The sequence below is a fragment of the Protopterus annectens genome, chromosome 13.part0 (genome assembly GCF_019279795.1).
Source record: "Protopterus annectens isolate FY-2018-M chromosome 13.part0, PAN1.0, whole genome shotgun sequence".
Taxonomy (NCBI): Eukaryota; Metazoa; Chordata; order Ceratodontiformes; family Protopteridae; genus Protopterus; species Protopterus annectens.
Genome location: NC_056747.1, coordinates 580,007,577 through 580,034,918, shown reverse-complemented (window position 1 = coordinate 580,034,918; position 27,342 = coordinate 580,007,577). Strand labels below are relative to the sequence as shown.

At 41.7% G+C, this 27,342-nt stretch overlaps 1 protein-coding gene across 1 annotated transcript in view; it reads left to right on the top strand.

The window, feature by feature from the left end:
- NCBP3 (nuclear cap binding subunit 3) overlaps positions 1-27,342 on the top strand; it is a 1,620,559-nt gene that overhangs the window by 1,188,903 nt on the left and 404,314 nt on the right. Inside the window, exon 11 of the mRNA XM_044054866.1 lies at positions 22,631-22,779. Coding sequence (XP_043910801.1) covers positions 22,631-22,779 — 149 coding nt within the window. The remainder of the gene's footprint in view (positions 1-22,630; positions 22,780-27,342) is intronic.

Genomic DNA, 27,342 nt, shown 5'->3' with positions numbered 1-27,342 from the left:
TAGAAAATTTAATTACTGTATGCTGTCGGAGCAACCGACTACTGGCGTGCACAAAAAACACAATGATAAGGACAGACAGCCCAGGCCTAAGCCAGATTCAGAGGCCTCGGCTGGTCCGGTCTCCGGTGCTCAGTGAGGCTCCAACGCAACCCCTGACTACCGCAGATCTGGAACCCGAGACCGCTTCTGAACTTTTAGCGGAATGTACCAGGCCAACGCAACCTTTTTGTTCAGGCCCTACCGACGACATTGCTGATAAAGATGTCGGTGCTGCAGAAACGCCATCGGTTTCTGCAGGTGTTTTCAGACAGACGACACTCACCATTAAAACATTTCCTAAGACGAAGACTCCTATTAAATCTAAAAGGACTGCACTTCAGTCCCCTGTTCAAGGCCCAATGCCTAAGAAACAGATGCTCAAAATGGCTGAAGATTTGATTTCTTTAATCAGGGGTTCCCAGCCTCCTCCTGACAAAAGGCCTAGACAAGAGGAAGATTATGCATCCTCTGAACAAGTGTCCATTTCTTCAGCCTCCTCTGAAGACCAAGATTACTCCGTCTCCCCTTATGAAGATTCTGATGCTGAGGATTCCATTCCCTTAGCTTCTCCTCCTGAAGACTACTCCTTTGGGTAAACATTACACACTATGAGGGAACATTTCCACTGGGAAGGTCAGGACTACTCTGACTCGAAGAAAAGGCTCAGAGAGTTTCTTTTACTCCCCCAGCACAGACCACTTGCCATCCCACCCGTGTTAAACATTGTGGATGATGTTTACTTGTAATCCAGTTTGAACCCAGACTCTCTACCTCCTGCTCCGGCCAAGCCTGACAGATACTATAGAGTGCCTGATTCCCACAAATTTCTATACAAAAGTCCAGTTGCTGACCCAGAGACAATCTCCTAGGGTCCCAAAGGGGCTAAGGCTTCTATGGCTAAAAATCCTGTACCCTCTGAAAGGTATTCCAGAGCGCTAGACAGGTGGGGGAAAAAGGTTTACACCTCAGCCACTCTAGCTATGAGGGCACTAACATGCTTAAGTATCAGCAATTTCTAATCTCTCAGTTAAAGCAAAGAATCACCACTCTCCCTCAACAGTCTGAATTGAAAGAAATGCAGGATCTGTTGCATGCAACTGAACAGGTGGGTAAACACACCTTACAATGTGGGTTTGATTCTCTGGAGGCCTCCTGCAGAGCAGCTGTCACTGGGTCTGTTATATGCTTGGTTAAAGGAACAAACTCTGCCTGATCATGTTAAAGCAAAGCTTCTAGATGCTCCCTTACAGCAGGATGTTCTTTTTGGAGTTAAAGCAGAAGAAGTCTTAAAGAAAATGGAGGATAAGGCAAAATCTATGCAGACAGTCAAAGATTTCCTACAGGTACAACCCCCTCGCTTCAGCAGAAATTGGCCAACAAAAAATTGGTCCTTTCCAGCTACTGACAGACCACAGAGGGGTAAATACAGACGCCCAAGAGGCAGAGGACAACCACAAGCCCAGTACAAACCTCACCAATGGGGCACTACAACACAGAAGAGAGGAGAAGACCGGTCCCAATCTACCAGAAGGCAAACTCAATGACTTGCACCTCATCCGCCCAAGCAACGCTCTCTTGACAGCCCCTTGGGAGGAAAACTCACCTTTTTTCAGACAACTGGCACATTGTCACAAAGGACAAATGGGTCCTAGACATAATTTTACGAGGATACAGATTCCATTTTCACACCTTGCCAGTGAAAAGAGGAATGCCAAACCTGCCACAAAATCAGTGGGCAGAGGCACAAAAGCAAATTACAGCTCTCATGGACATGAGAGCCATTCAACTGGTACCTACTCGAGAGCAAGGTCAAGGATTTTACTCAAGACTCTTTCTAGTGCCCAGAAAGGACAATGCCTGGAGACCTATTCTGGACCTTTCAATTTTAAACTCATTCTTACAAGTACCCAAATTCAAGATGCTAACACTACAGCAGCTTCTTCCCATGTTGGGCAAGGAGGCATGGCTAGTAACGTTGGACCTCAAGGAGGCATACCTGCATGTCCCTATCAGACAAAGTTGCAGAAGATACCTCCGTTTCATTGCAGGTTCAACCCATTACCAATTCTCTGCACTGCCCTTTGGCTTATCTACTGCGCCCAGAGTCTTCACAAAATGGCTGGCACCAGTAATTGCATACTGCAGACAAAGAGGAATTCAAATATACCCATACCTGGACGACTGCCTCATCCAAGCAGAAAGCAAGGGCATTCTCTTACATAATCTGGCTTTTGTAAAACATTTACTAAACTGCCTGGGGTACACAGTAAACGAAAAGAAGTCAAAACTAGTACCCTCACAAAATATGACATTCCTGGGTGCCAGCTTGAATACAACGGCCCAGAAGGCTTATCTGACGCCAGACAAGCAACTACAGCTGACTCAATATTTCAAAACAATGGCAGCAAAGACCCAATTAACTGCAAGAAAAATTCTGCAGGCTTTGGGCTTCATGGCATCTTGCATACTACTAATACGATTTACAATGCTGCATATGAGGAAATTACAGTGGTACCTAAAAAGCGTATGGTCTCAACACAGCCACAGCTTGGACACAATGATATCTCTCATTCCCTGCCTACAACAGGAGTTTCTATGGTGGTCACAGGCATGTCACCTCAACAAGGGTCAGCCGTTCACCTTGCCTCCAGCCAGGCAGACTATCACAACAAATGCATCAGACTACGCCTGTGGGGCACACATGGCAGGACAGTGCGTTCAAGGCAAATGGACTGCAGATCAAAGGAATCTGCACATCAATCAAAAAGAAATGCTAGCTGTACAGAAAGCTCTGACAGCCTTCAAGAATCTATTACATCCAGGACAACTTGCAATAAAGATGGACAACACCACAGTAATGTGGTACATAAACAAACAAGGGGGTACTCACTCCTACCCTCTATGCAGGCAAGCAATGATCTTATGGAACACAACTCTGGCTTACCAAGTTCAGTTACAAGCTCGATTCCTGCCAGGAAAGAAGAACACATTGGCAGACGACCTCAGCAGAAACATCATGGATCCCCACGAGTGGAATCTAGATCCACAAGTATTTACAATAACTCAAAAATGGGGCCTTCCAGACATAGACCTGTTTGCCAGTCCTCAAAACTATCAAATAACAAAATTTTGTACAAGGACACTTCACCATCAAGCTTGGAAAGTAGACGCACTCTCTTTCAGTTGGAAAAACCTGACAGCATATGCCTTCCCTCCATTGCCTCTCCTTACAAAGGTGCTTCTGAAAGTCAAAAAGGAGAGACCACAACTGATACTCATAGCCCCAGACTGGCCACGCCAGCACTGGTATCCACTATTGAGAAATATGGCCCACGGCCCACCTTGGATTTTACCACAAATTACCCATTTGCTCACACAACAAAACAATCAGATTCTTCACAGCCAACTCAAAACCTTAAATCTGGCTGCATGGAAAATCACCTAAGCATCCAGCCAGCTCCTCTTTCCCAAGCAGTTATGGATCTTATTCTGGAAGCTAGGAGGCCAAGCACCAGGAAGGCTTATTCGGACAAATGGAAAAGGTTTTGTGCCTGGAACCAAGCAAGGCCAAGACACATTTCAGCCTCACATGCCTCACATTCTACAGTACTTAACTGAGATGTTGCACAAAGAACTTTCCTTCTCCTCCATTAAAATCCATGCTTCAGCTATTTCAGCCCACTACAACACGGATCCACTCTTATTTTCGCATCCACTTCTAAGGCAGTTCTCAGAGGGGAAAAAAACATTAGACCCCCCCCCTCCCCAGGAGAGCACCTACACCAACATGGGACCTCAATTTTGTTCTGGAAAAACTAAAGCTACCTCCCTTTGAACCAGCTTTTTTCTGGAGATCGTCAGTTCCTATCATGGAAGACTGCCCTGCTGCTAGCAATAACTTCAGCTAGAAGAGTCTCAGAGCTGCAGGCACTAATGGCAGTTGAACCTTTCCTCATTTTTCATCAAGACAGGGTTTCTCTACGAACTAATCCTTCCTTTATACCTAAGGTGGTTTCCAGTGTGGCTTTAAATCAAACCATCCACTTACCCACCTTCTTCCCAAATCCACAGAACAAAGGTGAGAGACTCCTGCATTCCTTGGACATTCACAGGCAACTTCGTTACTACTTGGACAAAACTAAGGCTTTCAGAAAATCTGACCAGCTCTTTGTATCCTATACTACAGCTTCACAAGGGAAGGCTATTTCAAAACAAACCATTTCCAAATGGATAGGGCATTGCATACGTTTCTGCTATACCCATCATGGAAAATCAGTTCCTGCTACCATTAGGCCCCACTCTACCAGGGCAACAGCAACATCTACAGCTTTTCTCAGGGGGGTTCCAACCAAGGAGATTTTGGAAGCTGCAACTTGAAGTTCAGTACACACTTTACCAAACACGATCACTTACCACTTTACTCTAAGACTAGGGCAAGCTTCACCTCTGCAGTTCTACAGGGCCTGATAGCCTCCTCCAACCCTGTATGATTCCTCCACCCATCCTTAGCTTTGGGATTCTACCCAAGTGTGATGACTGCAGCAGGGTAACACAATGAACATAGTGCAGTTTTGTACCTACCATAAATGTAGATGTTTGAGTGTACACCCTGCTGCAGTCCAGGTTACCCTCCCTCCATCCCCTCTGAACTATCTGGCTAAAATCTCTATACTACCTTCCTGATGTATTTGCTTATAGCTGGAGGGATTTGGTGTTTGTGCAAAATTTACTCAATTTGGTACTAATTACTGACCACCTTTTTGGCGGCACCTGACATCTGGGGCAAGAAAAACTGAAGAAAATGGCGTCGGTTGCAATATATATAGCCCTGGCGCACTGACGTCAGGGAAGAAGCGACAGCAACCGACGCCGGACCAAGACTTTGGAATTCCGGCCAACTGCGGGACCGCCTGATGACAGGATAACCCAAGTGTGATGACTGCAGCAGGGTGTACACTCGAACATCTACATTTATGGTAGGTACAAAACTGTACTTTCCCATCCCCCTCCTGAGAAAAGGCCTAGGCAGGATACAGACTGACTCCTCTGATCAGGTTTCCATTTCCTCTGATTCCTCTTCAGACCAGGGATACTTTCTACCCCCCTATGAGGACTCTGATGCTGAAGAATCTATCCCTTCAGCCTCTCCTCCTGAGGATTATTCTTTTGGGGAAACTTTACATACCATGAGGGAGCATTTCCATTGGGAAAGCCAGGATTACTCAGAATCCAAGAAAAAGCTCAGATATTTCCTCTTATTGCTTCAATACAGGCCCCTGGCTATTCCGCATGTGCTAGATATTGTGGATGATGTGTTCTCTGAATCCAGTTTATCTCCTGACTCTTTGCCCCCTGCTCCAGCCAAGCCAGATAGGTATTACAGAGTCCCTGACTCTCACAAGTTTCTTTACAAAAACCCTTCTGCTGATCCAGAAACTATTTCCCAGGGTCCAAAAGGGGTTAAGACTTCCATTGTAAAAAATCCAGTACCCTCTGTCAGAGATTCCAGAGCTTTGGATAGATGGGGGAAGAAAGTATACACTTCTGCAACTTTAGCAGTAAGAGCTTTAAATTGCCAGTTTCACATGCTTAAGTACCAACAATATTTAATGTCTCAGTTAAAGCAGAAAATGCTTGCAAGCACAGAAGCTCCTGATTGTAAAGAAATGCAGGATTTATTGCATGCAGTTGAACAGGTGGGAAAACATACTCTGCAATGTGGTTTTGATTCTTTAGAGGCCTCTTGTAGAGCCGCAGTTACAGGTTCTGTGATTCGAAGACATGCTTGGTTAAAAGAACAAAGTTTACCTGATCATGTTAAGGCAAAATATTGGATGCTCCTTTACAGCATGATACTTTGTTTGGTGTTAAGGCAGAAGAGGTGTTAAAGAAAATGGAGGATAAAGCTAAATCTATGCAAACAGTCATGGATTTCTTACAGGTACAACCACCTCGGTTTAGCAGAAATTGGCCAACAAAGAATTGGTCCTTTCCAGTGTCAGACAGGCCACAGAGAGGCAGATACAGACGCCCAAGAGGCAGATCTCAAGCCCAAGGCTCAAACAGGCAACGACAGTGGGGCACCTCAACCCCCAAAAGGTGGTGAGGACAAGTCTCAGCCTTACAGGAAACAGTCACAATGACTTTCCCCTTCGTACACCAAGCACGTCCCTTTTGGAAGCCCCCTTAGGGGGAAAACTAGCACTTTTTTCTCAAAACTGGCAAACAATCACCCAGGACAAATGGGTCCTGAATATTGTCTCTCAAGGTTACAGATTCCACTTTCATACTTTACCAAGGCTAAAAGGAATGCCAGACCTGCCACAAAATCAATGGGCAGAGGCACAAAAACAAATTTCAGGCGTCATGGACATGAGAGCTATTCAAAAAGTATCACAACAGGGACAAGGATTTTACTCAAGATTCTTCCTGGTCCCTGGAAAGGACAAGGCCTGGAGGCCCATACTAGACCTTTCAATTCTGAATACTTACCTGGATATTCCGAAATTCAAAATGTTGACATTATAGCAGCTTCTACCCATGCTGGGCAAGAAGGCTTGGCTTGTTACTCTGGACCTCAAAGAGGCATACCTGCATGTCCCTATCAGACAAAATTGCAGAAGATACCTCAGATTCAAAGCTGGTACAATGCACTACCAATTCTCTGCACTGCCCTTTGGCTTATCTACTGCGCCCAGGGTCTTCACAAAGTCCTGGCACCAGTAATTGCATTTTGCAGACAAAAAGGAATTCAAATATATCCATATCTGGACAACTGCCTCATTCAAGCAGAGACAAAGGACATTCTTCTACAGCATCTGACGTTTGTAAAAAGGTTGCTAATTTCTCTAGGGTACACAGTAAACGAAAATAAGTCAAAACTAGTGCCCTCGCAACAAATTATATTCCTGGGTGCCAGCTTAAATACAACAGCCCAGATGGCTTACCTCAAGCCAGACAAACAAGTTCAATTAACTCAATATTTTCAATTGCTGGCAAGAAAGTCTCATCTCCCTGCAAGAAAAATTCTGCAGGCCCTGGGATTCATGGCATCCTGCATACTACTAATACCATATGCCAGACTGCATATGAGGAAATTACAATGGCACCTGAAAAATGTTTGGACTCGACACTCTCACAGTTTAGAAGCAGTAATACCAATGATTCCCTGCCTACAACAGGAGTTTCGATGGTGGGCACAGGCATGTCACCTAAACAAGGGTCAGCCTTTTACCCAGCCCACAGCCAGGCAAACTCTTAACAACAGATGCTTCGAATTACGCCTGGGGAGCACACATGGCAGGAAAATGCATTCAGGGCAATTGGACCACAGACCAGATGCATCTTCACATCAATCAAAAAGAGATGTTGGCTGTTCAAAATGCCCTAACAGCTTTCAAGGACCTTCTACATCCAGGACAATTACTACTAAAGACAGACAACACCACAGTAATGTGGTACATAAACAAGCAAGAGGGCACTCATTCTTATCCCCTATGCAGGCAAGCTATGACCTTGTGGAACACAACTCTAACCTATCAAGTTCACCTGCAAGCACAATTCCTGCCAGGAAAGAAAAATACTCTGACAGACGATCTAAGCAGAAAAATCATGGACCCTCACGAATGGAAATTGAATCCACAAATCTTGGTACCGCAAAAGTGGGGATGCCCAAACATATATCTTTTTGCCTCCCCACTGAATTGCCAACTACAAAAATTCTGCACAAGGACTTCTCGCAAACAAGCATGGAAAGTGGATGCTCTTCTGTTCAGCTGGAAAAACCTAAAAGTTTATGCCTTCCCGCCTATCCTTCTCATCAATTAAGATCCACGCCTCTGCCATTTCAGCACATTACAACATGGATCCTCCTTTATTCTCTCATCCATTGCTAAAGCAGTACCTCAGAGGGGCTAAAACATAAGACTGCCCCGGAGAGCACCAACACCAACTTGGGACCTCAATTTCGTTTTGGAAAAACTGACCCTACCACCTTTTGAGCCAGCCAATACAGCCGATCTAAATTTTTTATCTTGGAAAACAGCTCTGCTCCTGGCAGTAACTTCAGCACGAAGAGTCTCAGAGCTACAGGCATTAATGGCAATGGAACCTTTTATAATTTTTCATCAGGACAGGGTATCTTTAAGGACAAACCCTACCTTTATGCCAAAGGTGGTATCTAGTGTGGCTCTTAACCAAACCATCCATTTGCCAACTTTTTATCCAAACCCCCAGAATAAAGGGGAGAAACTTCTGCATTCTTTGGACATACACATGCAGCTACGCTTCTACTTGGGCAAAATAAAGGCTTTCAGGAAAACTGAGCAACTGTTTGTAGCATATGCTGCAGGATCACAGGGCAAGGCTATCTCAAAGCAGACTGTATCCAAATGGATAGGACACTGTATTCGGTACTGCTACACACAGCATGGAAAATCAGTCCCAAATAACATTAGGCCACATTCTACCAGGGCAACAGCCACGTCAACAGCCTTTCTCAGAGGAGTACCTACCAAGGAAATTTTGGAGGCTGCAACTTGGAGTTCAGTGCACACCTTTACCAAGCATTACCACCTGCCTCTCTACTCTAAATCCAGAGCAGGATTTGCCACTACAGTTCTGCAGGGCCTCATAGCCAATCCTAACTCTTTATAGACCAGCCACCCAACCTCAGCTTTGGGATTCTACCCAAGTGTATTGACTGCAGCAGTGTAACACGATGAATATAGTACAGTTTTGTACCTACCATAAATGTAGATGTTCGATTGTTCACACTGCTGCAGTCCAGGTTACCCTCCCTCCATCCCCTCTGAACTAGCTGGACTTATCTATACCTTTCTATCCTATACAACCTTTGGGGTGTATTTGCTGGTAACTGAAGGTATTGTTTTTATTGTATATTTTTGATTAGCAATATGTATTGCCTACCTACTTGGGGGCACCTGACATCTGGGGCAAGAAAACTGAAGAAAATGGCGTCGGATGCATCTTATATATACTGCTGGCGCACTGACGTCAGGGAAGAAGCGACAGCAACCGACGCCGGACCAAGACTTTGGAACTCAGGCCGACTGCGGGACCACCTGACGGCAGGATAACCCAAGTGTAATGACTGCAGCAGTGTGAACACTCGGAACATCTACATTTATGGTAGGTACAAAACTGTACTTTCAGCTTCTTGGGCCTCGGTGCCCCGACCCGCCAGGTCAGAGTCCATGGCCTCATCTAGGTTCACCTGGTCCTTGTCTGATACTGATCTGGATAAAATGATTTGTCCATACTCCGATCCAGATGGGGGTCTTGCCAGTACCCCTCCCTCTGGAGGTGGAAGCTTGCTTCCCTTTTTCCAGCCTATATCTCCTTCTCCGATCCAACCTTCGGGTTTGGAGTATTCGGATCCGAGGGTGGCTTTGGTCAGGGGGTTGGCGCCGATTGTACCCACTTCCACGATGGCGACAGCTGCCTGGAGCATTTCGGATCTGACTATCTCGTATCCCAGCTGCTCCAGTGCTTACTAGGACTCTTCTAGACTATCCTCCTCTGTTAGATCTATTATGATGGCTGCTCATAAGTCTTCGACCAGGAAAGTTTATCGCAGCAAGTGGAAATGTTTTTTTTTTTTTTTTGAGTCTCTCAAACAAGTTTAGACCCTTTCACGGCTCCTATTTCCACCATTCTTGATTTTCTAGCTGATATTTTTCAACACAGAGCTAGTTCTTCTACTGTCACTGTTCAGTTGCCTGCCATCTCTCATTTTCATGTGGGTGAGAATTCTGCCTCCTTAGCCTCTTCCAGACTGTGTAAAACCTTTATTAAAGGCACGTTTTTGTTACGTCCCCCCGTCAAAGGTCTTGTTCTCCCATGGGACCTTACTGTGGTTCTTCAAGCATTGGTCGCTCCACCTTTTAAGCCTGCCGCACCTGCAGATCTAAAATTTTTATCTTGGAAAACAGCTTTTCTGTTGGCTATTACCTCTGCCAAAAGGGTTTCAGAATTACAGGCCTTGTCCATTAAAGTTCCTTATATGATTTTTCACAAGGATAGGGTTTCCCCTTCGAACCTATCCATCCTTTCTTTCTAAGGTGGCATCACCAGTCAGTATCAATCAGAATATCATTTTGCTTGTGTTTTTTCCCAATTTTACTAAAAAGATGGAATACAAACTTCACCTGTTTGGATGTTCATAGTCAGTTATGGTTCTATTTACACAGGACAAAAAAATTCTGTAAATCTGATCAATTGTTTGTATCCTTCTATAAACCCTTTTTGGGAAAACCTGTCTCCAAGATCACTATTGCTAGATGGATCTCCTCATGCATCCTTCAGGTCTATAGGGACAGAGGCATGTCTCCTCCAGGTCAGGTAAAAGCTCATTCCACTAGGTTCATGGCTACTTCTGCGGCTTTTTGGTCTAGTGTGTCTTTGGATGATATTTGTTCTGCAGTTACTTGGTCATTATCTCATACGTGTATTTCTCACTACAAATTGGATTTGACTTCCAGAAGGTGAGCCTCCTTGTGTTCCGTGCTGCTCCGGAATATCCTTCCATGAGGGCCGCCCAGGTGTCTAGTAGCTGGGGACTCTGTCCCACAGGTTGAAGATCAAATGAAGTAAAACTACTTCAGATAAAGAAGTTATGGTACTCACCATAATGTTCCATCTGAGTAGTTGTACTTCATTTGTCTCCAGCCATCCCTCCTTCCTTCCCACGGACCTTGGCACATGATCAGCCTGCTGGCTGCAGTATAGGTCACAAGTACATTTTTAGGTCGGGTTATCAGTGTAAGGTTCAGCAAACTCGATCTGGGGGTGGAAGGCAGTGGAGGTGTATTATGGATAAGGGGAGGAGTTTGGAGCTCAGAGCAGATGCTAGCAAATGTTGCCGGTTCGGATGCAATACGTAAGTGTGCTATATTCTACAAGCAATATAATTTAATACAATTAGTGGACTGGAGTTCCGTTGTGGCGACCCCTAACCGGGAAAAGCCGAAAGACACAACAACAAGGAAGGTGTATTAAACGACACATGTATGTTTCATGTGCAAGGGGCCTAGGATTTAAAAACAGTCCAAAGATGATCTTTATCCACCACTGGCCAGATGCATTTTCTTTGAATGTGGGTTTCAATGCTGTTTCAAAGAATGTGAGTTTCAAGGGCAGATAAGTTTTAATGCCAAGTCTATTTTCATTGTGAGACTGTATTGCTTTGTTTAGCAGATGTCTATTAGTGTTTGTGCTATAAAATGTAAAGTAAACATTTTAAATGAAATCTAAGCAATCATTGTAGAAGTAAATCAGTATGCACATTAGTGAAATATCCAAGTTATGGGACATTGGAATGGCTGCAGAGGGGAGGGCTTGTATATAGGGGGCCCCATTTGACTATGATTTTGTGAGGGGGGGTGGCAAACTCAGACAACCTCAGGCAGCACAAATTCTAGGTACGTTACTGATCCAGTAGGCCAGGAAGAATGACTATTGGAGGTCATAGCAAACTATAACATTCGTTTGCCAAGATTAGAATATTGCCTACCGTTAAATCCCTTACTTTTAACACACAGCCCACATACTGCAAGTCACCAAAAACAAAATCCTAAGGTTCATCCTCCCTTCCCAGTTAAACATCATTGCTACACATTTAAAAAAAATGGTTACCATGTTTTGGTTGCGTTTGAAAGTTGGTATCCCACAATTACATTGGAGTGGGTGGGGTTACATAATTACATATGCAAATGTTATGTTAATCAACGTGCAGATTTGTACCTATTTCTCATGGGCCTTTGTCCAGATTTTTGATATTTCCAGGTTGAGAGATATAGCTGGTTGACATGCTGACAAGTTGCCCTGGCAATCCAAATTCATTCATCTGTAGTTAGGTGATTGTAGATTGTTTTCACAAAAACCCATTTTTGATTGCCAGCACCTCCAGTTTTTCATCTGAACTCTGGTGAAAAAAAATTTGTCTTCTGTAATCTGTTTTCATGGTCATGCAACTCTTGATTGTCCTGGTCTGCGTGTATTTTGCAGTACTTGATAACATTAATGATGATTTGACTTAATTCACAGAGTAACCTGCACTCCTCCCCCAGGTAACACTATTTTTTTAACTAGGCATGGTACATTTGGCTTGTTTCATATACACAGGACTCTGATAGTCCAAGGGCATAGAAATTTTGACTGTAGCTACAGAGGATATAAAAAGTTTACACACCCCTGTTAAAATGCCAGGTTTTTGTGATATAAAAAAATGAGACCACAATAAATCATGTCAAAAATCTTTTTCCTTCTTTAATGTGACCTATAACTTGTACAATTCAATTGAAAAACAATCAGATCTGTTAGGGAAAAAATATAAAAAATAAAAAATGTGCAGTAAGCTGGTTGCATAAGTGTGCACACCCTTAAACCAATACTTTGTTCAAGCACCTTTTGATTTAATTACAGCATTCCATCTTCTTGGGTACACACCTGCCATCAATTAAATAGACTCTGATTAACCCCAAGTAAAGTTCACCTCTCCTAGTAGGACTTTCCTGACATGTACTCAATTGCCTGCTGCAGCAAAAGCCATGGTTAGCAGAGAGCTTACAAAGTATCAAAGAGATCTAATTGTTGAAAGGAGTCAGTCAGGAGAAGGGTACAAAAAAATTTCCACAGCATTGGATATACCATGGAGCACAGGGACTACAGTCATGAAAAAGTGGAGAAAATATGGGACAACCGTGATGTTGCAAAAAACTGGGCGCCCATCCAAAATTGATGAAAAGACAAGGCGAAAACTGGTCAGGGAGGCTGCCAAGAGACCTACAGCAACACTGAAGGAGCTGCAGGAATTTCTGGTAAGTACTGGTTGTGTACTATACATGACAGTCATCTCACGTATTATCCATATGTCTGGGCTATGGGGTAAGGTTGCAAGACAGAAGCCTTTTCTTACAGAGAAAAACATCCAGGTCAGGCTAAAATTTGCAAAACTAAACATCAAGTCTCCCAAAAGTATGTGGGAAAATGTGTTATGGTCTGATGAGACCAAGGTTGAACTTTTTGGCCACAATTCCAAAAGGTAGGTTTGGCACAAAAACAGCACTTTGTATCACCAAAAGAACACTTCCCCCACGATGAGGCATGGTGGTGGCAGTATTATGCTTTGGGGTTCTTCAGCTGGAACTGGGGCTTAATTAAGATGGAGGGAATTATGAACAGTTCCAAATACTAGTCACTTTTGGGCCAAAACCTTCAGGTGTCTGCTAGAAAGCTGAAGAGGAATTTCACCTTTCAACACGACAGTGACCCCAAGCATATATCCATATCGACAAAATAATGGCTTCACCAGCAGAAAATTTAAGTTTTGGAAAGGCCCAGCCAGAGCCCAGACCTAAATCCGGTAGAAAATCTGTGAGGTGACCTGAAGAGGGCTGTGCGCAAGAGATGCCCTCGCAATCTGACAGATTTGGAGTACTTTTGCAAGGAAGAATGGGCAAATATTGCCAAGTCAAGATGTGCCATGCTGATAGACTCCTACCCAAGAAGACTGAAAGTTTTAATTAAATCAAAAGGTGCTTCAACAAAGTATTAGTTTAAGGGTGTGCACACTTATGCAACCCGCTTATTGTATGTTTTTTATTTTGCATATTATTTCCCCTAACAGATTTTTTTGTTTTTCAATTGAATTGTACAGGTTATAGGTCACATTAATGGTGGAAAAAGTTTTGAAATGATTTATTGTAGTCTCATTTTTTTATATCACAAAAACCTGGCATTTTAACAGGGGTGTGTAAACTTTTTATGTCCACTGCATATTGATTTCACACACATACATTCCCTCACACATCCCCCGTAATCACTTTTTTGACTGGGTACAGTACAGATTTTTTTTACTGCAGTCAAGTGAAAAAATGCAGTGATGTTTTTCAGCTTTCTTCTGTCTCTGTCTCTCTCTCTCTCTCTGTCTCACACACACACACGCACTCCATATCCAAAGTTGTGATCATTTTAGATTTGCATATAACTTGCCTGTATTCCCCAACCCAGCTATTACCATTTTACTGAATGTGTATCAACTATTTGACAGTGATCAAGTCAAAGAAGTTTTGCACAGAATGATTCTGGCAGATTGCACCATTGTAAAATTATCACCACTACCACAGTTCTTAATAGTTTTGATGTGATGCAGTGACATAAATTCAGCTCAGACTAATATATTCAGCTTGTATCGTGCAAGCAAACATTCTTTGCCCCATCCACTAGTGACTGAGTGTTCAAGTGACAGGCAGCTGCCTTCACGAACCTGACTAACACTCATGCATGCACACAGTAACCCCTTTTTGCTTTGGTTTGCGTTTATTTGCTTGTGACCAAGGGGAAAAAATATGTTGTATTAAGCTCGCTCACACACACACACACACACACACACAATCTTTTAACTTTGATCAAGTGACAACAGATCGCATGCAATTACCCAGAGTGTAACCCCCACTTCTCCTGAATTTGGCACCTGTTACCACCTTTACTCTATGGTGTATATCTGTAACATTTTACTGTTAACAAGTGAATTAAATTCTTTGTGAAGCAGTGTGTTCAGCTTAATTCAAACACGCACGCACCTTCCACTCCCACTCTTTTATTGTTTTACTTTGATCTTATTAGAAATTTGGTGAAAGCTCCCCTTTATTTCATTCTGATCCTTTTATTCAGAATATTTGTTCTTGTTGCTTTCTAATCTTGCATTGAGTATTTCTTATTTCAGGTAAAATTCCATCATCTCAGAGGTTGTTGGCTAGGTGCAGTGAGTTCTAGGTTTCTTTTTTTTCTTCTTTCCAGTGGTTTAATGTCCCATAACACATTGTAATTTGGTTTTCTTACCTCTTGGGTGGTTGTCCTTCATTGAAAGTGGGGAGGAGTACTTGAGGGCTCAGTTTACTTAAGTGTTGTGCTGGTGAGCGATTAACGTACTGGTTTTCTTTTAAACTCCCTATTGATCTAAGGTAGTAGCTGTTCGAAGAAGATGATTAAGAATTGTAATAACCAGCTGTGTGACATAGAGAGGTGGCACTGAACTGCAATGCAAGTGATCAATGTAGAGAGATGAAGCTCAGCTGGGCCAAAAATGGCCTGACTTCATTTAGCTGTACAGGCACTAGAGTAGATGTGTCCAACCTGCGGCCCTCAGAGCTCTTCCATGTGGCCCTCTACCTCTTACTCAAACATCGATGTATGCATGCCCCAAAACACTTTTTTGTTGAATTTTTCACACCCATGACCTGTAACTCTAACATTGGTGTGCAGATGCACCAAATGCATCTTTCTAGTTTTTATTATTTTTGTGCCAAAGAAGGGTCTGTGTGTTCGTGCCATTATTTTGTGCCAAAGAATCAGTGTGTGTGTGTTCTTGCTGAAGAGGGACTCGTGTATGGATTTGCCGCCATTGCCTTTGAAAGAGAGCACTTAACCTGTGTTAATAGGTAAGTATGGAGTGAGTGAGTGCATGCATGAAAGCAGAATGTGTGTGAAAGTAGAAGAGAGACACATGCACAAAGAGGCTAACGACGATCAGTCTACCTACTGAACACAAACAAGTTAGCTCACAAATATATCCTACATTAAAAGTGCACTTTCATTAAATTGCAGCTTTCTTGACAGGGAGAGTGTTGTATTGAATATGAAATCATACCTCTCAACTGTATGGATGTTCGAAGAATGTCTGGATTTTTGCCTCATCTTCCAATTTGTGTCTTTTGCTTAGGAAATAAAAGTAGTCATCCAAGGTGATGCAGTTCCATGGAGTAAGAATGAGACAGCAGCTTAGGGTTAGTGGGTCAGTAGTGGATTGACTAATGTGGGACTGTAGCATATAAAGTTTTTTTTTTTTTTTTTTTTTGACAAACAAAAAAGCACCCAACACTGTTTTATCATTGAGGGGTTCTAAGCAGTGGTAGATTGGACAACAGTAAGCATATCTTTGGTGGATCATTAATACTGGCAAATCAGGTGGGCACAATGTAATTTTTTAAATGTTGGGGATTTTGGTGTGTATGTGTGTGTTTGTGTTGGGAGTGCTGCAACAGTAGATGATTATTAAAGAAACAGACTTGCAGACTGTGGAGAATGTTTCTTTGTTTCAAAACCTGATACTTGGGTACTAGGCATGCCAAAAGTAGATTTTTTAAGACATAGCTTCTTGCCACTTACAGTGGATGGATATTTACATTTAATGGACAGTGTTAGCAGTATGAGTGTGGTCCTGTAGGGATCTGGAGGATGCCAAGTCTACCACTGCCAGTGCCTTGTAAAGTGACCTGGAAATGGATATTGGGATGTTACTGAAAAAATACAGCAAGTGGGCTTTGAAATATAGTTTAATTAAACAAAGTGCACTTGCAATTTACAGGCTATAATTTAATTTATTTCAGGTAGTCCAGATCCTGGTAGATTGTATACCATTAGACTTAGTTAGGGAGAGCTTTCATTCTGGGGAAGTAAGCAGCCCTAGTTTCAGTGAAAGCTCTGTGATTGTTTGCAGGTAGGAAGTTGCAGGATGTGGATGCAATGTGTTTTATTATTTTTAATGCATTTGTCATTTCAAAGCATGGTTTTCTTTGTCGCAAAAGAAGGCAGGATTGAATGAGCCATATAATGCTTAACTGACAATGATAGGATAGAAACATTATACGTGATTTATAATGTTTGCAGCTACAGCTGTTTCAATGGTGTCTGTGATGCATAACTATTTTTGTGCCTGTGTCTCACACTTATTTTTCGCTTTGTCCAGATTTCTTGCTCTAAGGTTGAGAGGTATGGTTCCATGCTAAATTAGAAGGTTGTATTTACCTTGGAAGACTTTTTTTAGCATAATTATGAGAAACAGAGCTTTTTTTAATATCTCTGCTTATTTCCAATATAAACTGCCATGTAACCTTGCAAATAACTTTCTTATTAAGCTACTTTAATTCTTTTGGAATTGACAGGTATGCTTCATTAGCATAGAGTGCATACCTCTCAACCTGGAAACATAAAAAATCTGGACAAGGCCCATGAAAAATAGGTACAAATCTGTACGCTGGTTAACATAAAATTTGCATACATAATCACATAACCCCGCCCACTCCAATGGAATCGTGGGATACCAACTTTCAAATGCAAACTGACGAACAAAACGAAAATATAGCACCAGAGTCCACTTGTAGCCGTTCCAATGTCCCATTACTTGGTTATTTTGCCCCATTTACCATAAACACTAATGTGTGCATACTGCTTTACTTCTACAATGATTATTTGGATTATATTTTTACATTTTATAACACAATGCACAAACACTAAGATATCTGCTAAACAAAGCAATACTGTCTCACAATGAAAATAGACTTGGCATTAAAACTTCTCTGCCCTTGAAACTCACATTCATTGAAACAACATTGAAACCCACACCACATCCAAAGAAAATGCATCTGGCCAGTGGTGGATAAAGATTACCTTCTTTGTGCTATTTTCAAATCATAGGTCCCTTGCACACAAAACAAGAAACATATATGAGTTCTTTGATGCACCTTCCTGACTTTATTAAATTATATTCATTGTATAATACAGCACACTTGTTAGACTTAAGTAGAGTGCATTTTAAATGTATTGTTTAAACATCTTTCCAGTAAGCAATGAAACAAAACGCATGAACCAATAATGCGAAAACTGCCCTATTCGGAACATTTCCATGATAAAAGTCTACTTACACACACACATATATATATATAGTGCAGAATACATTCAAGCCAGTCTCTGTCAGTATTTTAAATCGTAAGGGGATGCAGAAACCATGCATGCTTTGTTACTGTTCAGCGTACAGACACATTTGTAAGTACACATGTTGAGGAGCTTCTTCTTACAGTTGTCATACAGCAAGGTAAAAGATTACAAGACACTGCAAATCAGAACCGAATGATCCATTTCTCAATGATCAGGGGCATAACCCTAGAAAAACAGTGCACTGTAACGTTTCAGGTGAAACTAACCACAGATGCCAGGAAGGCTAGAGCATGAAAGGAGTTTCCCAAGCATTAAATATGGTGTGTGGAAGAAGCCATAGAACAAATCCGTGCCATAACACAGTGAAAGGCATGTAGTTCGGGGAACAAGAGCTCTTGAGATGCATGCATAGTTTTATGATGGCACAAAATTTATGACACATGCTATACCAGCAATAATGACTGAAGATGTAATGCTAACATCTCACAGTGGCATGACTAATGTGGAAGGTATGCTTCATACTAGTAGTGAGATCAGGGGCGTCTGCCACATGCTGAATATGCCATTTGTAATATTAGTAAGTTACTTCAGAACATACTCTAAATATGCAGAGATGTTGTCCACTTAGTAGTGTAATTCTGTATGCCAAGCAGCTGCAATGACATTTATACCCATTTATCTTGTTCTCCTGTTTCTGCACTTCAACATTGCAAGTGAAGATGCTGACAATACAAGACACACTAGGAGGATGTTATAGCAGGTAGGCCCCTAGATTCACAAAAGCCTGGTACATCACTATGGGATTTACATAAGCAGAGAGTGAGTGAGCCACTGATAAAGGCTGACTCTAACAAGAACAAGCTGGGGTAGTAGTATCTTAGGCATGGTATTCATGCAACTACGAGAACTGATGGATGACTATCTTTCCGCTGCCATGTTTGCATGTTGTTAAGGTAGTGTAGAATATTGGTATTGGGATTGTTTACAAACATGCATGTTTAAGTTTAGCAGAAAGGATTGCAAGTTGCATTTTTGTATTGTAGAACTAAATAAAAAAATGATTTTTTCACACCCCCAAATTCTGTAGTGCCTGTTGACTAGTCACGTATTAAGAGTACTTTGAGTAATGTAAGTTTTAACGGAAAGACACACATGACTAAGTTTTTCATGACATCACCTGTTGTTGCTTACTAGTGAGCAATCGTGCAGCAGTGACCGTGTACATTTCCGTATTTTTGGTCATGTATTCAGTTGGTGGTTTTGGTTTACATTGTTAAATAACATTGATGTATTTTCTAAAGTTAAACTTTTTGTCGTCGAATAAATGATAACTAAAAGATGGTCAAAGTCGGAGGTTCAGAATTAGAGTTGCTATCCGATTATGGTGATTTTTAATGATTTAAAAGATGTAGTAAAAGGATTTGTAGTAATACGCATTACCAAGAAAGGCATCTTTAAATAAGTAACTTTGTTTGGTTTATTTAATAATTTTGTGTAGTACTTTTTGGCTGTTGTCACAAAATAGGGTTTTAGAATACCACACTATTTTATTGCAGTGTCTTGGAGTTTTGAGAGTTATGATTGTAGATTTGTAGTTACAGCAGACTTTGTTTCTGTTCTGCACTGCAGTCCAACAATGATCATTTGTCTTTAATAAGATAGTGGATTAAACACTCCAGTGCCACTTGTAGGCTGCTTCTGTGAAGTAACCGTTACCGGGCATACGCCATTTGCACAACCATAAACGCTTTTGGGATTTTATTTATTTTGTTTTGGGACGATACAGTTTGCGTGATGGTGGTTGAGAGACTTGTCCTGGACTCCCTTTATCAGCTCCGTAATTTGTTTTAATTGCATGACTAAATACTACATTTTTTTTAAAGACAAACTATGTTAACAAAATTTACTTAAATGAATTGAAAGAGGCAGCGCACAGACACACACTCTCTCTCTCTCTCTCATTCACTCACTCACTTTTAAGCAGTACCTGTAGAAGTCAAGTCTGTTCTTGCAGCTTGCATCAGTTGTTTCTCCACTCCTTCTCCTTGCAGAAATTAAGTTTCCTTTTCTGCCTGCAGCAGCAGCAGTTGTTCCTTTCTGTTCTCGCACCAGCCGATAGATCCATGTAGAGCAGTACATAGCACTTCATTCTCCGCGCAGATAGTTCCATTCAAACAGCCGGAAATGTATGGATGTGAGCCTTTGAGCTCAATTCTGACAGGCTGACAGCGCTGACGTCATCGCGCACATGATGACGTCAGCCGAAAAGCGCGAAAAAAAATTTTCAAAACCAAAAGCTGGAAAAAAATCGGAAATTAAGGGGTGCCACTCGGGAACCGTGGCACCCCATCATTTGGACCCCAAAACTCGGTAAAAACCAAGTAATTCGGTACAGTTGGGAGGTATGATAGAGTGCTAATGTGACTTTGATTTCTTGCAGCAGTCTGTGGTTTACTTATCATAATAACTTTTCTGTGTTTCTGGGTGTGGGATTAATTTAACAGTTTTAAATATGTTTTCCAAAAATAAATAAATACATAATAAATAAAAAAAATAATCCTCTCTGCACTTTGAGCTATTGACAGTCTGGGAATTTGTTTTTTTTTTTTCAAAAGCGAAGGTCAGCATTACAGCTCAGTAAACTGTCAGTCTGTGAATAACGCCTGCACAAATTCAAATGTCTGAATGTCAAAGGGCTTTATGTTGGACGGAAGTTATATGTTTACTCCAGTATGTAGTATGATCTTAAGAGAGTTTATGGATTTCTTATTGATTTACTTTTTGCTGAGCAGTTGTTTGTTGATTTATTGATGGTCCTTTTGGTGGTGGGAAATTGCATGGATGAATCCATCTTTTTTCAGATATTTTGACTTCCAGACAATTTCATTCAGTGAGTCTGTGCCATGTGATTACTGAGGTTGCCTATTTTACAAGTAGGGGCTCCTTTTGTTTGTGTAAGAGGGAGAGATTTAATATGTATACTGAATATATTTTTGCAAATGGAATTCTTAGTTAAATAGGCCCCTCTTCTTGGGCAAGTAGACTTGAATAACCAAAATTAGATCTTAACCATCCAGATAGGAAAGTTTAGTATGTGGATTTTCCATCTGGTTTGATGAAGGCTATGCTACTTACTCAAGGAGTACATTTATGGCTATCCATCCAGTTGTCGTGTTGCTGAACTACTTTGTTTGATAATGAGGGGAGCTTTTTACAGAAGTTGAAGGATTTTGTGTCAAGAACCTGTCCATACAAAGTGGCTTGTTTATGTTGCAGTGAAGACTGTGATCTTTGTAGTGAGCGTTTTAAATATAACCAGTATTTCTGAGGTGGAGAAAGTCCATTAAGGCAGGATCTTTCTTAGTCTGGAAAGCAAGCCAGTGATGAAATTTATTGGGACCAGTGAGAGACAGAGGAAAGCAAGAAGCTTTTTAGTCTGTTTGGATAACTAAGTGAACGCAGTCATTATGACCTTTTTTATCAGAAATGGTTGTAGTCTTTCTTTTGGCATGGTATTTTGTTGAGGCACATGCCAAAAGGGGCATTGCACTCAATAATTGCTCTTGTAAAGGAAGAATACAGGGATGTTATGACCTCCTTGTCCCTGGATGATACCCTTACTAATGAGGTGGGCCATGTAAAAAGCTTTCCGTACAACGGAGACAACATGGTGGTCAAAAGTCAGGTTTCTATCACTCTGGGTGCCCAAGCACCTCACGACTGATTGCGTCCTTACAACATTGTTATTGTGATAATTTGTGGGGGCATTACTCTCCTCAAAGGGGATGATGCATTTTTTGGCATATAACTTGAGGCAATGTTTCTGGCACCAGTCATTTGTTTGGGTAAGACCCTCTTGTAGCTTATTCAGAATTGTTTTATTAACTCAGTAATGTGAATTCTTTACTTTATTGCAAATTTGTTGGCTTATTTTTGTGGATTATAGTATTGCAGGACTGCTAATATTAACATTTTATATAGTTGGACTTCTGGAGTGTTTTTCCCAGTGAGAAATGCTAGTGCTGTAGTGAATATCTGCTTATTTGTTAAAAAAAAAATATTATATATATATATATATATATATATATATATATATATATATATTTATTAACTAAGACGTTAGAGTTAACTGTTAGATTAGAGAATTAGAATTTTAAGGCAAATATTAGGCATTTATTGCATTTATTCATTGTTCGAGTGCACCTACCGTACAGCCAGGAGATCAACTTTGGTCTCCTGTGGCAGCGAAAGAGTTAACTACATGATATAATTTATATGCGGCCCCAAGACAATTTCTTTTCACTCAATGCGGCCCCAGCAAGCCAAAAGGTTGGACACCCCTGCACTAGAGAATCCAACCAGGAAGCGAGAGGAATGAAGAGGCATTGCCTGTTTGTCTGCCGTGGCTGGAGTAAGGTTTAGAATGTGTTTCTTAGGGCAAGTATACTGTTTAGAGACTTGTGGGGAAGGGAGGGCGGGCTGTAGAAATAACAGTGGCATCTGTTTACAGGGTTGGGCATTTGGGGGATATCAGTTGCAAAAGCAAGCAACATACCTTTAAGTGCCCACTCATCTTTTGTACTATGGTATATACACAAGGTCAGAATGGCTGTAGCATAAAGTATATCCCTCTCCCTGATGGCTACCTTGAATGGCCATATACTGGAGTACTTGGGATGGAGGAACATTTGATTGAGAAGTGCAAGGGATCAAAAAAAAGTTATGGCCTTTTCCTGTTTGTAACTGTTGAGATTAAAAAATATATATATTTGTTTAATGCGTCTTTAAAAATGATTTGACTGTTCTAACGAAATAGGAGGCTTTGTTCATGTAATTATTTTTCTATTCTGTTCAGAAACTCTATGAGAGCAGATACTGTAGCAGCCAGTAATATTAAGGATCGAATTGGAAGCAAAACAGAGAAAGTTGAAGACGTACGGCTTCTGCTGGAGGAGAAACGTCAGACTTCAGGTCTCCAGCATGCTGGTGGCAGTACAAAAACAGGTACTTGGAACTACAGAAGAATGTTTCATTTATTTATTTTAGTGTTACTTTCTACCAGTAAGTCTTGATATTGCACTTTTTTTGTGATGGATTCCTTCAAATCCATTTGTGCAGTTGTATGTGCATACCATGCCCTTGTTTGCTTGGGGCCTTCTCATCCTAGTATAATGGGGAATGTGAGCACCACCAAATTGGAGGGAAGATCAGACAAAGTAGCAGGTGCAAACCATAAGGTTGTAAATCAAAAACTTATGACCAGACTAGGAGTCATAAATTAGCTAAATTAAATCTGTAAAGCTGTCTAAAATAAGAAATGGGCATGAAAATAAAAGTGTCAATTTCCTGGCCCTTAGAAGACAAAGGACTGTAGAAAATAACAAAAGTAAGCCAGAATGTGTGTTAATTAAAAAAAAAATGGCCTCATCCGTGTGAGAAGTAAGCCTGCACAATGAGTTCTACACTTGCCCTGGTGTCCTTGTTGCTTCAGTCAAACACTCGGATAAAGAGAGTTCTGTAATCTTTTGTTGGGCACTGCTATTCATTCCTGTAAAATAAAGTAGGTGAACTGTGTTTGGTGGTTAATGCCTCAGCTTGCACATCCAAGGACAAGTGTGTCTATTTTCTGTTTCTGTTTTCATTGATGTGAAGAAAAACCAAAACAAGTTGGTAGACACTGACTGCTTTGGGTAGTGACTGAAAAACTAATATTTATAAATACAAACAGCAAAAGTGAAGACCCTTCTCATCCAGTACAACTAATGGGTTCTTGAGCCACTTGTTGGTTTTGATCATCATAACTATTGCTCCTGCCTCAGGCTCCTTTAAACTGTTCGCTTCCATATTCACCTAGGGTAGCAGCTGTCTTCAAATCTTGTTGGCAGCCATTATGAACAGATTTCTTCTGGTGCAGTTAAAGGAGAAACCACACCCACAGACTGAAAAAACATGTTAATTTCATCATGTCTTGATGTTTCCTACATTTTAACACCATTTTTGGACTCTATATACTTATTTAAATGTTTTTAAATGTAATTCTAGAGTCTACCCGCATAGGTTCTGGCATCTTTATTTTTTTTTAGTATACCTCTAGGTATCCTACATTGCAGTGTTTGGCTTTAAATTATTTATCATAGTCCTTAAACTCCTGTTAGTGCAGGTGGTCTTCGTGTTTCACTGTTGCAGTCATTACATTTGGGTTATCTGCTAATGACTGCAACAGTGAATACACTCGAACATCTACATTTCTGCTAAGTGTACACAACTGTACTTTACTTTACATGTGTTTTCACATATACCCTGCTTTCTTTGTCATTCAGGTTTAATGAACATTTCTTGCTTTTCAATGACTACTTAAAAGTCAAATGGGGATAATCACACACAACAGTATTTTCAGTGCCTGTTACTTCTTTTCATTTCTAAAGTGGCCAGTTTTCATTCTTTTGTTATGCCTGACTTGTAGTCCTTAAACTAATCTCTCCTCCTCCTAAACACTTCCCCTTCATGTTTATCAAATGGCAAATTTGAGTGGTTTTCTGCTGTGATTGATAGGTCACAGCAGAAGGCAAAGTTCATGTGCCTTCTAAAGGTAAAAAAGGTGGCAAGCGGGCGCATACTGTGAAGGCTGCTCAGACTTTTGTGCCTCAGAAGTCTCCATTTCCTGATAAACCAGGTCTTCTTGTTTGGCTAAAGATTACTTAGGATTCTTGGGTTCTTTCCATTATCTGCCCAGGGGTATTTCATGGTCTAAAAATCTCTACTCCTTTTTATGGAAATTCCTCAGCCCCCTCAGGAAAAGCTGTCCTTTCCAGGGGTGCTTCAAGATCTTTTGAATCAGGGTAATATTCAAGAAGTACCTGTGTCCGAAAGGGTGAGGGGATTTTACTCCAGGATGATTCTAGTGCCCAGCAAAGAAGAGTACCTGGAGACCAATTCTAGACCTGCCTCATCTGAACACTTTTTGGAAGGTGCCCTCTTTTTGAATGTTGTCCCTTCAGACTTTGTTCCTTTTTTGCTTCTTCAGGCTTATCTGGTATCTCTGGATCTCACGGATGCTTATCTCCATATCCTTATTCATCTCCTTTTCAAGAAGTTTTTACGTTTCTCTGTTGCTTCCTGGCATTTTCAGATGTTCTTCGTCTTTCACTGTTGCAGTCATCACACTTGGATTATCATGCCAGGGGTTAGCCCTCAGTCGGCCCGATTACCAGAGGCTTAGTATTTCTGCGTCGGTTGCTGTCACTCCAGGACTGAAGTCAGGTCATTAGTGGTATAAAATCAGGCAGCCGACGCCATTACATCAATCTTTCTTGCCAAGGAGCCCAAAGCAGAAGCAGTTCGCACGAGTGCCCTTCTGCCGCTACCTGAGTTTTCTTTTCCGAATTGAAGTTGAAGTCTTCTAAAGCCAAGTACCCCACTGGGGATCCTTTTTTCTTGCTCTAAACGATGTCAGAAAAAGTTAACAAATTTCTCGCCTGTGAAAAGTAAGTACCACACCGAGATTTCCATTCTTACTGCGTCACCTGTTTAGGTCCAGACCACAACGTCCCTCGCTGTCTGTTTTGTGCTTTGATCAGCACCAGAACTATACGTCGTCAGGCCCTTATTATAGCTAAATATTTTCGCTGTCTATCTCCGTATTCCGATATGGCTTTGGTAAGCCATCAGACTACTGATTTTCCAAAAAAACGTAAGGATAAAGACGGAGACAGACCACACAGGTCCAAAACTGGCAACAGCACTTCCGTTAAGCTAGTCGCCAGTTTGCCAGTCCTCGGTGAGGCATTTTCGCAGCCCCTGATGCCCGATTCTGTGGATTCACAGGCCGCTACAGCGACCCATTCGGAGTCCAGTATGCCACGAGACTCTTCTTTGACTAAGGATCCTGTGGATGTTCTTCGTGTTTCACTGTTGCAGTAATTACATTTGGGGAAATCTGCTGGCAGGTTGCCCTCAGTCGGCCTGAATAACAAACAACTGTGTTGGTTGCTGTCTCCTCTTCCATTCAGACTTTCTTGCCGCGCGGTGCCCGAAGCAGAAGCAGTTCGCAAGTGCCGGTCGGCCGACTCCTGAAATTTTCGCATTCGAGTTTCAGAACCGAAGTCTTCAAACTAAAGCTAAGTACCCTGTTGGGGAAACTTTTTCTTGCTTCTTACCGATGTCAGTAAAAGTTAATAATTGCATTACTTGTGGGAAACAAATACGTCATAAGGATTTTCATTTGTACTGTATTCCTTGCCTAGGCCCAGATCATAACTTGCCTTGCTGTCGGTTTTGTGCTAGATTTAACCAACGCACTTGCTTCTAAATATTTTGGATCAAGATTTAATTATCCTGAAATGTCGTTGGCTAGCAATCCGACTACCGGAGTTCACAAAAAGCGCAAAGAAAAAGAGACAGACCGTCAAGATCCAAAACCGACGACGAAGCTTCTCCTAAGTCAGTCGCCGGTACTCTGTGAGGTGCTTTTGCAGCCCCTGATACCTGCTACTTTTGAGTCGCAGGACTCTACCGAGACCCATTCGGAGTCCAGTATGCCGCGAGAATCTCTGAATATTGAACCCGCAGATGCCTCTTCCTTGGAAGGGTCTGGAGCCGCTGATCAGGCACCGGCTTCTGTGGGTGTTTTCAGGCCTCAACATTTTTTATATTAAACCGCCAGCCTCAAAAACATCTTCTATGTCTGAAAAACTGATGCATGAGCCACGTGCTCAGGCCCTTATGCTTAAAAAACAGATGATCAAAATGGCTGAGGACTTCATTTCCTTGATCAGGGGTTCCCAACCCCCCCCCCCCCCCCCCGCTAAGAGGCCTAGGCAAGGCACTGATTATGAATCTTCAGATCAGGTTGCCATTTCTTCTGATTCCTCTTCTGATCAGGAATTTTCTGTTCCATCCTATGAGGATTCTGATGCAGAAGAATCCATCCCATCTGCATCTCCTCCTGAGGATTACACTTTTGAAGAAACTTTGCATACTTTAAGGGAACATTTTCACTGGGTGAGTCAGGACTTCTTTGAATCAAAAAAGAGGCTTAGGGATTTCCTTCTTCTTCCTCAGCATAGGCCTTTGGCACTACCTCCTGTATTAGACATTGTTGATGATGTGTTCTCGGAATCAACATGGCTTCTGATTCCCTACCTCCAGCTCCTAGTAAGCCAGACAGATATTACAGGGTTCCTGACTCCCACAAATTTCTATTCAAAAATCCTGCTGCTGATCCTGAGACTATTCCACAGGGTCCCAAGGGTGTAAAGGCCTCTACAGCCAAAAATCCTACCCCTTCTGATAGAGATTCCAGGGCGCTGGATAGATGGGGAAAGAAGGTTTATATGTCTGCAACCTTGGCAATTAGGGCCTTAAACTGCCAGTTTCATATGCTTAAATATTAACAGCATGTTATGGGCTTACTGAAACAGAAAATTATGTTGATTTCTGATTGTGTGGAAAATAAAAAATTACAGGAATTATTGCATTCAGCAGAACAGGTTGGAAAGCATACTTTGCAGTGTGGTTTTGATTCCTTGGAGGCCTCTTGCAGGGCCGCAGTTACTGTATCTATGACTA